Source organism: Cavia porcellus, unplaced genomic scaffold (genome assembly GCF_034190915.1).
Source record: "Cavia porcellus strain 051 isolate PalLab524CR breed Dunkin Hartley unplaced genomic scaffold, mCavPor4.1 scaffold_4, whole genome shotgun sequence".
NCBI classification, from domain to species: Eukaryota; Metazoa; Chordata; class Mammalia; order Rodentia; family Caviidae; genus Cavia; species Cavia porcellus.
The window spans coordinates 40,991,424-41,004,959 of NW_026947487.1; the positions used below are offsets into that span (position 1 = coordinate 40,991,424).

The 13,536-nt window shown below is 40.8% G+C and overlaps 1 protein-coding gene across 3 annotated transcripts in view; it reads right to left on the reverse strand.

The window, feature by feature from the left end:
• The window catches only part of Abcc4 (ATP binding cassette subfamily C member 4 (PEL blood group)), a 228,956-nt gene that overhangs the window by 68,771 nt on the left and 146,649 nt on the right, over positions 1-13,536 (reverse strand). For all 3 annotated transcript variants that reach the window (XM_063246938.1, XM_003477614.5, XM_063246937.1), the window contains one exon: positions 6,735-6,814. In XM_063246938.1, coding sequence (XP_063103008.1) covers positions 6,735-6,814 — 80 coding nt within the window. The remainder of the gene's footprint in view (positions 1-6,734; positions 6,815-13,536) is intronic.

A 13,536-nucleotide genomic window follows, 5' to 3' on the forward strand; every position in this document is an offset into this window, starting at 1 on the left:
CTTCCTTTTAATCTACAATGTGAACTCGATGTCCTTCCTTTGATTAAAATGTCCCAACAGCTTGTTTCTCATTGCATCCAGAGCAGAACCCAAGTCTTCCCATGGGTCTGGAGGCCTCAGCAGCCCACATCTGTCCACCTGTGACACTGCCTCTTCTTGAGCAAAGGGGTTCCGTTCCCTCCTCCCCTTCTCTCCCCAGCTCGTTTGCATGGCTGTTTCCTTCTTATCGTTCAAACTCTGTGTCCCCTACACCTCTGACGATCCTGGATCCAAGCAGCCCCTTAGTCTCCTCTGAACACCATCCACTTCTGAATGCACTAGCAGGATGCTCAATGTGGTGTTATTTATTTTAATCATTCTGTCTGTTCTCTAGCTATTCCTGCTCTATAATGTCAATTCCTAGAAGCCAAAACCCGGTTCACTCAATTGCTTTACACTCTAATCCTACACATTAGCAGGTACACAGGAAGTGCTCCATAACTACTGCCTCACTGGCCATGACAGAGGTTTCAATGAGAGAGGCAAGTGACACACACCTCAGTGCAGGCTCAGCCTGGTGTGGCATGATCCCTTTCCTTTTGTAGGACGTAGACATTGTCCTATTACCAAGCTGACTGCTAAAGAGAAGTGTCACTAATGGCAAAGTAAGACTCATGCTTGTCACTGAAAAATGAATGACATGGTATATGTGAGGAATGCAAACATACAATACACACATACAGGGAAACACACAGATGCACATGTGTCCAGACACTTATATGGATACAGCACACACACATACACATCTAGGAGGCGGGCAATTTCTTTCTTGGAATTGGGAGAAAGATTACATTTAAGAGCTTGGAGGTCACACAAATCATAGGCAAATGAAACAAAACAAATGTATTTAGATGCAGATTCTAAGAGGATGCTATACAGTGAGAAAAGGGGTCAAGTCCCTGTCGTAGAGCCAGGTACTCTGCTGCGGGTCTTGGAGGAAGCCATAATCTGATTATTCATTAGGAAGTCTCACCCTTTTATGACATATTAAATTCTGTGATTCAGGAAGGAAAATCTAAGTACTGTAATCAACAAAGATACTGGCAATTTCAAGCAAGGAACAAAGGTATCTGCTGATTTCAGAGGACCAGGGCAGGCTAATCTACACAACTGCAGTAAAGGGAAAGACAGAAGGCAAAAAAAAAAAAAAAAAACTTCAGAAGTAATAAAGAACTATCAAACTTTATCGAAGATGCCAAGGTTGAGGACAGTCATCAAAAGTATGGGTCAGAACCCACTCTGTACTCAGTGTAACCTTTAAAAAAGAATCGATTCACCCTCTTGGCCTCCCCACCCTCAGTGAATGACAGAGAACAGTGTGGGGGCTTCCAGCAACGTGCCTGGCCCCACCCCCGATGGCCCTCTTTCCTCCATCTTCACTCCAAAGCTGTTCCCTCTGGTCACAAAAGCCAGCCAACCTCTCTGAGAGCTGCATTCCCCCTTGCAGCCCCCTCGGGGCAGCACTCAGAGAAATGAACATTGCATTTCACAAGGGGGTGACCCCGTGGGTCCCTCAGGGAGAGGATGGAACTTCCCACAGGTCCCATCTCCTGAAGGGAGGGAGGGCGCCTGGCCATGGCTGACTCCACTCCAGCCCCTGCCCCTAGATCTAGAACCTCTATGCATACTCATCACACAGCTGGAGCTCAATAAAAGATCAGGGATGTGGGGGGATGCGTTGTGAGGACTACTGAAAAGAATTACAATTTTTTTTTGATCACAGATTTATAATAGAGATATTTTCCTTTTAGAAACAGCTTCCAGAATTATCATGATAATTCTGACCACGAACAGAGTCATGAGACATATCAAATATCTAAAGTATTTGTATTAAAGGTATTTGTATTAAAAGTTCTAACAGTTAAATTTTAATTAAAATGCTAATAAAAGATTATAAATATGGCTCCACTAATAATCCAATCATTATTTTAAGAAAATGAAGAACTGGATTCAAGCTGCTGGTGTTTGCACTAATATTAGGGAGTCAAATACTTCAAAACGTGAAACTCAACTGTCTCATCCATTCATTGCTTTGTGGGTTCACTCCAACACATATCTTTTAAAGACCTAACTCCTGTTCAGTGGATTTCCCACTATCATTAACTTTCATGTCTGAGTTCTAGGTGAGCACCTTTATGTGTATTCCAATCCCTACTTTCTTAAGAATATGTAGTTGTAAGTGATGAACCATTCTATAGTGTTCCGATAGATGAAATATTAAGCCTGGAACGGTGGTATACACCTGTAATGCCAGCACTTGGGAGCCTGCAGCAGGAAGATTGCAAGTTTGAGTCCAGCCTGTTTAACTTAGTGGGACCCTGTCTCAAAAAAAACAAAACAAAAGATTTCAAAGGATGGGGCTGAAGATGTAACTCAGTGAAAAAGGCCCTGGGTTCAATCCTCAGTACTCAAAAAACATGAATTGTTAATACTCAAAAGTGATTACAATATTTGAAAAAGCAAAGAAATGAAACATATTTGAACACTATCATCTAAGCCAGATGTGCACTGCTTGCCCCCAGCTAACTTATCTGATAAACTCATGGCACCCTGCTGTGTCATCTTGTATCCCATAAATTCTTTCAAGTGACTTATCTACACTGCACACTTAAAAACATCCTTAAGTTCTACCTTGCCAGGTCAGTGAGAAACCCACCTCTCTGTCACCACGGCTGCCCACTGCACTCACACAAGCACCCAAGTCTCACCCACCCCAACCTCATCTCACTTTGAAGCAGGACAGCAATAAATGCCACACATTTTCAAAATCAGTGGTGTCACTGTTGCCCACTAGCATGGGTACTGTTAGGTAGCAACCTAAAAACAAGCAAAAACCACCAATGTTCACACAAATACAAATCTTTTGTTGAAGTCTAAGGGACAAAGTTACAGCAAAAGCCTCTACTTAGCCGGGGAATTTGTTCACATTTTTAAACAGAATTCCTTATCTTGGTAATTTCATGGGCAGAGTAACAAAGGTGTGCCTGACTGCTCTCTAGGTTCTACAGAATGTTCTAACTCTGGACATCACACCACAACCAATGGCTCTATTCTCAGGCCCCTCCCCTCAGGTCCCCAGTACCGGACTCAATTGGAAACAGCAGTTCTAAGTGAACGGTCCACAGCTCTGGACTCTCACTTACAAAACCAAAAAAAAATACTATCATCTTACAGAAAAAGCAATCAAACATGCATGCTGTGGATTACAACATTCACACAGCAAATGTAATTATATTATTTATTTCTACAGCTATTTGATTTTAATTCTCTGTTAAGCATGAGTATATGTATATCTTTAGTATAAAAAAATTCCATTAAGTGGAAACCTTAATTCCCTGTTCACAAACATCTAAGCATTGGGTTTTCATATTCAGTCCATTTTTTACTATATATTCTGCCACGTTCTTTCTGCCTTAAGAAGCCCAGATGAGAAACAGCTTCCCTAAGGGTCAGTAAATACCCACTTCCTGATATCAGGGTGCTTCCTGACAAGGACATTCTCAGTCCTTTCTCCCTTCACTTATTTCAGTCAAGCCCAGGGGCTCTTGTTCCATAAGCTTCTCTATGTAGAGGAGGAGCTGCTGGTCCTGCTGGTGATCATCCACAGTACCTGACAGGGGATGTCATGATACAGGGCCCCCTCCCATCAGCAGTGGCTTTGTTAATGACATTTAAGCATAAAGGCAGGCAGGAAATTTCTACTGTCTTAATTCTGAAAAGAGTCTAACAAATCCCTTGAAACTGATGAGCTACACCTGCAAAGTCATTTCTATTTCAGGGGCCCAGAGAGGGGACCACAGCAGAGGCAGGTAATATTCATGCCACATGTATGGTTTGTCTGATAGGAACTTAAAAAAATTTTTTTTAAATTTACTGCAAGAGTCAACAAAATATCTTTTGGGGAAAACAAAACAAACAAACAAAGAAAAAACTACTGCCTTCCAAAATAAGATCAACTACTAAGAAGAGTCAAGAGGTGAGTCTAGCTGATTGTCATTTTGACCTTGCTTTGCTTTAATTCGGGAGACTATTTAGACATGGAAGGAGCAATCCCTTTCATTCGGCTCAGCTAGCAGAGCTAATAGGCTTCTAATTAATTTCCAGAAGATTGCTGTAATAACTAACAGGTTTTAAACATTTGGTTGATTGGGGAAAATGAATTGAATATAATGTATTTGATTTGGAAAATTAGTTTTCATTCTGTGTGCTTACCATAATAGTGTTTATTTTAAGTTTACATGATTCCATTAGGAGTCCCAGAACACCACCGGGTTGTTTTCATCCCTGCGGGGTCCTAGCCAACTTTAAAAAAAAAAAAAAAAATCAATTTACATTTAGATTTTTGTTGGCCTTTATTGGAGGGCAGGTTAAATTCATTTCTGTGGCTTTCATAAAAAAAAAAAAATCTCTGCTTGCTAATATAGCAACAGGCCTCAAATACTTCAAAATGATCCCGGAGATAGCTCAGTCAAAAGCCCACTCAGCAAATGCAAATCCTCCGGAGAAAGGCTCTGCACACAGAGCAAGATGAACCAGCAAGGGCATTGTTTATGAAGTTTCACTTGATTCTTCCTGACAACCATTTAAACAATGAATGTTGGGAAATGTCCCTCAAAGAATCAACAACAATGGCAGGGATCAGTGCTTTTATATTTAGCTAATACTATTTTTAAAAGGAGAAAATATTTCTTCCTGAAGGGATTATGGGAGCCTTATTAAAGACACCTGCAAACAAAACAAGTGACAATAGATCTTCATCATAATTGATAACTGAGTTATCCTTTATATAAAACACCTTCTTGCAGACAATAACATCAAGATTTACCTTCGCTATAGATTCAAGAAATCGGCTAATTGGGACCAGGAGTATTCAACAATGGTTAAAGTTTACCAAGATTATGTGAGTGCATAAGAAAAAAAAGCACTTGTCTATCTGGTTAAACAGAAGTGCAAGACTAGAATTTCCTCTGCGCACAATGCTGGGAATGTTTTCTCCTGAAGTCAAGCAGCATCCATCCTTTTCCCACCACAGGCGATACAAAAACACTCGAGGGATTCTAATTAGCAGGGCTCACTCTGCTAAGCACACAGTGGGCCAGCTGCCTTTGGAGACCCAACCTTGGCCTAGCTTGTAGTTGTGAAGAAACAGAACCTTTCACAAAATCTTCTTGAAGTAATCAGCAATCGTTGTCAAAATGTGTACTTCCTGTCATCTGCATTCTACGCAAGGAACCAAACTGTTTTAGTGAAAGACTGTTCCCAGGGGATGAATCCAGCAGGACACACTTGAGAAAAATAAGTTTCCAGGAAAAAAAAAAATCAGAAGTGCTTGTTTGCAGTAAAAAGACTCAACCCATGAATCTCGGGCAAGTCCTAAATTAGGTCACCTTGGTGTGCAGGGTTGACTTACCCCAGGTGACACTGTTTGCAGTGTTTATTCCTGCTTCCCAATGCAACTAATGACTTCTGGTCATCATTCTGGCCTATTATTGATTTTTTTTATATAGTTTATTTTTTACATTAAGAAACATTGACTCCTTTTATGCCAGTGACCTCAGAGGGGATTCTAAACTTGAAGATTATCTGACCATTGAAAAACAAGAGAAACGATCATGAGGACCGAGCCATAATCACAGACTCTAATGGTAGCACTTTCATTTCTTAGCCCTAAATTTGGCTCACAGTTAGAAATGCTATGAACTGACACTTAGGGAAAGTTAAAAAGGTTCAAACTCATGACAGGTTAGCCACAGGGGCTGGCACCTTAGAATATGCTCAGCTCTCAATAGATGCATTTCATTTACAAAATAAACCCGTGAATAAAAAAAGTTTCACCAGCCCAAATCACTGAAAAGAAGACACAATTAGACAGCAGATAAAATAAATACCGCATGCAGCAGTACTGAATGAGGAGATGAGAGATGAGATGACCCAACATCATGCTTTAGGATCTCAAGTTCACAGACAAAACAAATGTTTTATAGAAGGTATTTCTAAGGGATTGCTGGTTTTTCTCATTTTAAAAAAGAAAGACACCTTAAGACAGAGCAATCAATGTTTGAAAAGAAAAGCTGCCTAGAAAAACAGAAAAAGACATTTTCTGAGATGACTTTGATCCTGTACTCAAATTATTGGCTTAAACATGCTTGCCTTCAAAGGCTTTGTATCTGCAATAACTGCTCTCTATTGTCCTTGCTAACAAAGTATTATTTTCACCTTATTATTACTAATCTTTCCTTTGTAAGTAACCACACCTGGTTTTATCCCCCTCCCAAAAGGAAAAGAAAAAAAGCAGTGCAGTAAATATTTGCCCTTTGTGGTAATACAATGCATAATTTAGTTAATCTGGGCTATCTTTTCGTGAGAGGTGATTGTTTCTATATTATGAAATGTGTTCACAATGAAGTGAAATCCATGCCAGATACCTGGGAGGCAGACAGAGAGACACTTACCCCGCATGTAGCTGCCACAAACCAACCCTGACAGGACTGCATGGCCACTCCTACACATAAGGTGTTACTCATGCTAACTTAACCACACCTTTCTTTTACAAACATGGGTTTTGTATTAAGGTAACATTACACATCACCAGGGCAAGGGCCTCCTGCTCCTATTCCCTTCCCCCATGAAACAGCCCTGGAAAAAACAGGAACTTCAATTATCCATTTGACAACTTGACGTTGCTGTTACGTTACCTGGATGAAATCTAGAAATGTCAAGGGAAGCAAGTCATCCATATGTCCAATGTCTTTGGAGAAACGATTTAAAATTCTTCCTGCAAGAACAGGATATGAGAAATTACTCATTTCCCCAGATAGACCCTTTAAGAGAAACAATTCCCAAACAAATCAAAACAGTATTTTAAATGCATATGTATTTAATATATTATGCATTCATATGAAATAAGCCAATGTCAATGGCAAAGAAAAAGAAAAGAGGATGATACCTAAAGAGAAATAAAAATACCAACAAACGGTACTAAGTGGAGAATTACAGTGTGGCCCTGATTTAAAGGGGAAAGGGGTGTCTTGCAACGGTGACAGTATTTGGAAGGGTTTACAAGTTTTATTTACTTTTTGCAAGTGTTTGGGTTGGGGAATTTTAGAACATTTCTCAATTTTTGGCCCCATCTTGGACTTCAAGTGTGAAGTTGATAGGTGAATCAGCAAAATAGTAAATTAATCCCAATTGTTAGGCTAATTTTGCTTTAGTTATCAGGATTTTGGTAAGCAGTACATTTTTAAATAAATGTAATTGCAACCTCTGTATTGTATTTTGCTTTATTTTATTTACTTGCCAAGATGGTTCACAGTTCTTTCATTTTGGGAAAATCTGAAATCCATCCAGGTTGAGAATACTACTAAAGTACAAGTCATTATTTTCAGAAGGGAGCTAAGTGTGACCAAAGCAGACTGAAGCGTCTAAGAAGATGAGAAAGTGTAGGCAGGAAAATGGATTAAAGATCACTTCTTATCACTGATTTTATTTTCCCTGTCAAGCACAATCCAAGAAAATGGTGATTCAATAAAAGTTGCAGTGACAGAAGGTTAAAACTGGTATCTAATAAATATCTGCTGTCCTTCTGGTGTAATTTTAAAAATTGAAGCTGCACTCACATGGAGCCTCTTCTGATGTGGGCAACCCAATACATGTGTCTGCTGGCCCCAGAGGCTTTGGGAAGCCATGCTGCTGGTGCAATGCAGAGCCCTGGGTGACCTTGCCAGTGTCAGCCTGAGAGGACTTCTTCAAGGCCTTCATATCACAAAGCCACTGAACTAGGAATGATTAGGGGCAGAGGCTGAACTCTGTATTTCTTACTTGGGGCACCTGGGCTCAGTCAGGAAGCACAAGGTGTGGAAGTCTGAGACGAGCTGAGCCATGATTTTCTGTCTTGGGCTCAGGACATACAAACTCTAAAAAGTATCCTTTAGTGACATCTCTGGCAGGCCCAGTGACATCTTAGCCTCTAATAACACCTCCTCTGGAGCTGTCCCGAGGATTAAATGGGGCATGCCCGGGAAGGAAGCTCGTCACAATGCCAGGCACTTTTAAACAGATACTCAACAGCAAACAGAATGCGGGATGACAGCTATTACCGCAGGTTCTGCAGCATGCCATCTGGGGAGGAAGTTCAAAGTGTGAAAATGCAGATTCTGATTCAGGGGCTGGGGCAGAGCTTGAGAGTCCTCATTTCTTTTTTCTTTTCTTAAGACTAGTCAAGTGCAGTAGTGAGAAGGGGGGACAGAGTAGAACAAGGAGTTCAATCTGTACTGACTGTGAACAATCAATTGAGATATCTCACTACCTTCGGACCAGCCGAGAGTCCTCATGTCTAAGGAGCTTTCAGGATGCCCTCCCTGCAGTCTCCCAGATCACAGTTGGAGGAGCAGGAGGTTAGATAAGTGCTACATATCTGAGGAACATGACAATCAGATGGACAACTTTTCCCACCTATTCTTACAGTAGCTTGCTTTGTTGTATTTTTAACTTCTCAAAAAATCAATACCAAAAGAAGGAAAGCCCATACTAACAAAATATTAAACATATACTTGAAATTCTTTCTTTCAATGGAATAGTTTCGACTTTTTAACATAGGCAAGATTCAGACAGACATAATGAAAGTATGGTTCTACTTAAAAGGTTAATGGAAGTACTACATATAGATGATCTGTATATGAAAATCACCTCTTTATCTTCCATTAAATGTGATGATCTTAAGGTCTAAGAGACCCAAGGTTTGCCAACAGCATAAAATACTATCTAAACACAAAATCACCCAGAAAAGGTCTCTCTCCACACAGCTACTTCAGTAACTGAAACTCGTAGACTGTTCAAAACCCAAGCTCTTATTCACCAGCTAAGTACAGAAAATGCGAGATTGAAAAGTTCGATAATTAACACTTCATTGCTCTGAGAAACAAAGAAGTCAATGTATGGTGCTTGCAGAGTATTTCACCTGGCACTGTGGGTAGACTACTGAAATTAGAGCTGTGATGTCCATTAAGGTTCCACAGTCATTTCCTCAGCGGTCTCTGAATCAAATCTGATGAGGAATTCCTTCCATGCTCCTGCCATGCCTCTTCATCCCACATCCTGAAATGTGTCCAGGATTGGAAGGGAAGGGGAGTCCATTTCCTAGGGGAAGCTCAGTCCATTTTCCAATGGTTCTGGTACAAAAAGCCTGCATACATTAAACCTTCCCAGAACGTTCAACTGTTAACTGCTGCTTATTCTGCACTTACAGCTGCCAGAGTGAATCTAATTTCTCTTGATATGACAACTCTTCTTATAGCCTTTGCAGACTTCTCAAGAGCAACTGACCCTTGGTGCCTTGATTACCTCATACCAGACAAATGGCCGGACTCACTTTGTGCCTGGGGCCCAGGACTAAGATCAGTACTCTGGGAACTGTCTGAATTTCTCAGGGTTAAGTGGAGGACACTATCTCCTCCATTTCACAGAATATAGTCAAGCACAAAGTCTCCAATCAGATGACATTGAGTTCTGGTAGCCAGATCTCATACAAGACTCCCATTAAATGAAAATCGACCCATTCCATGTTTACATGGCAGAGGCTGATACCTAGAAACAACCAGGCAAACACGAGGAAAAGACTTTAAAGAGTACATCTTATTCACCTAGAAATTCTATTTCTAGGAAGCTTCCCCAAGTACAAAGATGCTCATAATATTCCATTATTTGGAAAGTCAGAGGTAGGAATCAACCTAAATGTCCAAAAACAATGCAGCATGTATGGTGGGCAATTTTAATTTCTCATTAGTGTAATTATTATGACTTATTTTTAAAAGTACAGTAGGAATGGGAAAAGAAAAAGAAAAAGATGGCAGAGAGTACAGGAGAAGGAGACTGATCTCTTTGAAATCCACACCATACTACACTGGGATTCTCCTAACTACTTAAGTTCACATTATTCTTTTCTTTTTTTTTTTTTTTTTGTCTTTTTCCTTTTTATTGGTACTGGGGATCAAACTCAGGACTGCCTGCTTGCAAGGCAGGTGCTTATGCCGCTGAGCTAAATCCCCAGCCCCGAGTGCACATTTTTCTAACTTGAGAGACAATCATGAAAGATGTCATTAAACTTCTCTCAAAATATAAATTTATAAGAGAGGAACTGGTTCTAGAATCTAATCTGGGGGAAGCATCACCTCTAGAATTTCGACAGTCAAGATTCCCACAGTCAAGATTCTCAGCTTTCTTCTTGCTGAATGATAATTTATTTTGTTTTGGTTTTCTATTTTATTTTAAGATAGTAAAATACAACAAAATAAGACAGAACGAAGCCACTCAAGACAATGCAGCAATAAATAATTTGAAGCATAGAAGTTCTCGTATCTAGCTTGAACCTCATTTTCTTTTTTTTTTTTTTTGTCTTTTTTGTTTTTACCGGTACCAGGGATTGAACTCACGACTGCCTGCTTGCAAGGCAGGCACTTATGCCACTGAGCTAAATCCCCAGCCCCGAACCTCATTTTCAAAAGGTTATATTTATGCATCAAAATACTGAGATTTTTTTATTAAGATATAGATTTTACATGTATATGTTACATCTCACAAAATTTACTCATTTCAAGTATACAATTCAATGGATTTTGGTAACTCTGCTGAGTGATTCAACTATCATCAAAAATAGATTTGAAACATCTTTATCCCCCCAGTAAAATCCTGCGTGCCCTTTAAACATTTTTTAAAAAAAAATTTTTTTTTTTGAGATGAAGTCTCAGCATATTGTCCAGGTTGGCCCCAACTTGTGATCCTTCCGTCCCAGCCTCCCACGTAGTTGGAATTACAGGCGAGTGTCACCCTCTCATGCCATTTGTAGTGATCCCTACCATACTATCAGGAATTTACTTGGGGACTCTAAAAATTTGCCTATTCAACACCTCTCCTAAGAATGGAATCATCAGATACGTGGTCTCTGGCTTCTTTGGCTTAGCCCTAAGGTCTGAGTTTCCTCCATAGCATGTGTCAATGGTTCTTCCCTTTTAAGCCCTTTCTTTTCCACAAAAAAATAGTCTTACGTACCAGCCAAAAAGAGTCTTATCAGGCCTTGAGGGTAAAAGCAGATATCTTAGAGGGCAAAATGTTAGATATAGTGAGCGATTTTATGTGTACCCATACCTCTGTATAAAGAAGATACAAATCGAGAACCCAGTGATGACTATAAACTTAATTCTTCTGAAAAGACTTGTCCTTTGAACACGGGGATAGTTGGTAGAGGACTTCCTAGAATGTTCAAGGTCCTGGGTTTAATTGTTAGCACCCAGGGCGAGTTGCCATATCTGGGCCACTTAATACACTGGGTGAGGGTGGACCTACATGGCCCTGTAGCTGATGGTAGGTGGAGCAGAGGGACAAATAAAAGAACTTGGTGAGAAGTGGAATCTAAATCTAAGAAGACTAACCCAAGGAGCATAGCCTATACAGTAAAGCAAAGATAACGGACCCCAGGCACAGAGCAACACAGGGGGTGATGAGGTGTGGCACAAAGGCTGGTCCAAAATAGAGGGCAAGAGGTGTCACTGTGTGAGTGGCATAGTTCAGGGAAGTCATTCAAGGAGTGAGCCGGCTGGACTTTTCCGTAGTATTCTACACTAAGCCAGACCAGCCTGAAAACAAAACAGAAGCTATAGAGGTCTGGTAATTTGGCCCATCCTCTGTCCTTCCAGTTAGAACAGTCCATGAACATGGTGGAGGCTGACAGAGTGAGACGAAACAGGAAGAACAGCAAGAATGAGGCTGCACAAGGTCCTCATTCTCCTCTGACAGTTAGCAGCAATCAGGCTTCACTGTACTTAACCAAACTCAACTAAAACCCAGATTCCTTATCTGTAAAATGCAGATGCTAAATTTTTCCCAACTACCTCATAGGGTCAAAAATCAAGAGGATGCAAGAGGTCACGATTGTACAGCATCTTGTAAACTTGGAAGCAGCACACGCAAGTTAGTCATCATTACTAGGATTTAGAACTTGAAGGGGCATGAAAGATCTTCAGGGCTAGTAATTTCAAAACTCCATCTACTAAAGATACTGAGATTCTACCCGGAGAATCCCCACAAGACAGAGGAGGAAGCGGAAGCCAGGCACACCCAACTCCAGACACGCTAACTTCATCTTCAGGTACCCATCTGCTCCCCGACATCCACTGGACATTCAGAGAGGAATCACCTCTAAAGAAGGCTTCTGTAGGCAACAGAAATGTTCATAAGCATTTTGTGGACTCTGTTCTGTTAGAGGTAAGGAGACAAAGACCAATCTTGCTCAAGAGATGCAATTTCGTAATGAGTAGATTTTGTCTGGGGGATTTCCACACCACAGAAAAGGTGAGGATGAGCAACCTCAGTCTTCCTTCAAAAGTCTTTGCTGACTCTCACTTTTTTCCTGAGGCTAGAGCCACTGGCTGAGATTTTTTCAGCTCTCTCTCTAAACTTTGCTCATTTCTATTGTCTTCATTTCCTCCTCTCTTTCATTATTTCCATTTCCTGTTTACTTAGACATCCCAAATCTTATCTTCACCTCTGATCTCCCGAGCACATTCAGATACACAGCTATCCTCCAAAACCATCTTAAACTCAATGCAATGAAATTAAACAGAATCCTCTGAAACTGTCCCACAATGACCCATGTTCAACATCTCCAACTGTGTGTTAGACCTATGCCCACACACCCAGCACAAAGATGCCAGTGTCACTTTTGATTTATCTTTATCACAAATAATTACTAGTATGTCTTCATTTTCCATTTAAAATAACTTCATCTGCATCTTTATTTCCTTATCAAATCAATTCTATCAAGCTATTCGGAACAGTGAGGAGATAGTAGGTATTCACCTAACTGCCTTCCATCCCTCCTGATGAGGCACCTTTGTTCTGACTAAGGGACCTACTCTGTTCTCTATTTATCTCTCTAGGTCCTCCATCCTCACTTAGCCCCACATCCCATGGTCTCAGCCTTAGCCTTTTTCCTTCTTGAACCCTTGCTGACACTATTGCTCTCAGGAACTCACGACTCTCTCAAATTTCTCTATTGATCCTGGGCAGGTTTTATACCTACAACACCCTTCTGAAGAGCTCCCCCACAGCGCTGGCCACTGTGAATGCATCAAAAGTAACCAGGGCACCTGGGCACTAGCTTTCGGATGATTCATGGCACCTCTAAATAACAAGAATCCATAAGAAAAACAGAAGGGGACAGGCACATTATCCAAAGCAAAAAGGATAAGCAAAGGGCACGTCAGATTAGCAAGCCCTGTGACAGTAGCCCCCAATTCCCGCAAGGACCACTGTGAGCTCAGTTCCAGGACAGTCAGTCTTGCTTCAGCTCCGTGAGCTGTCCTGGCCTTCTCCCAGTCTACCCCTTCTTCTCTGAACCAACTCAGGACATTCTGCCCCTAGCAACTCAAAAGCCTTGACCATAAAGCAATGTCCACGTTTGAAGGCATAGTTTTTCTGACCCTTTGATGAGTGACTATCTCAGCT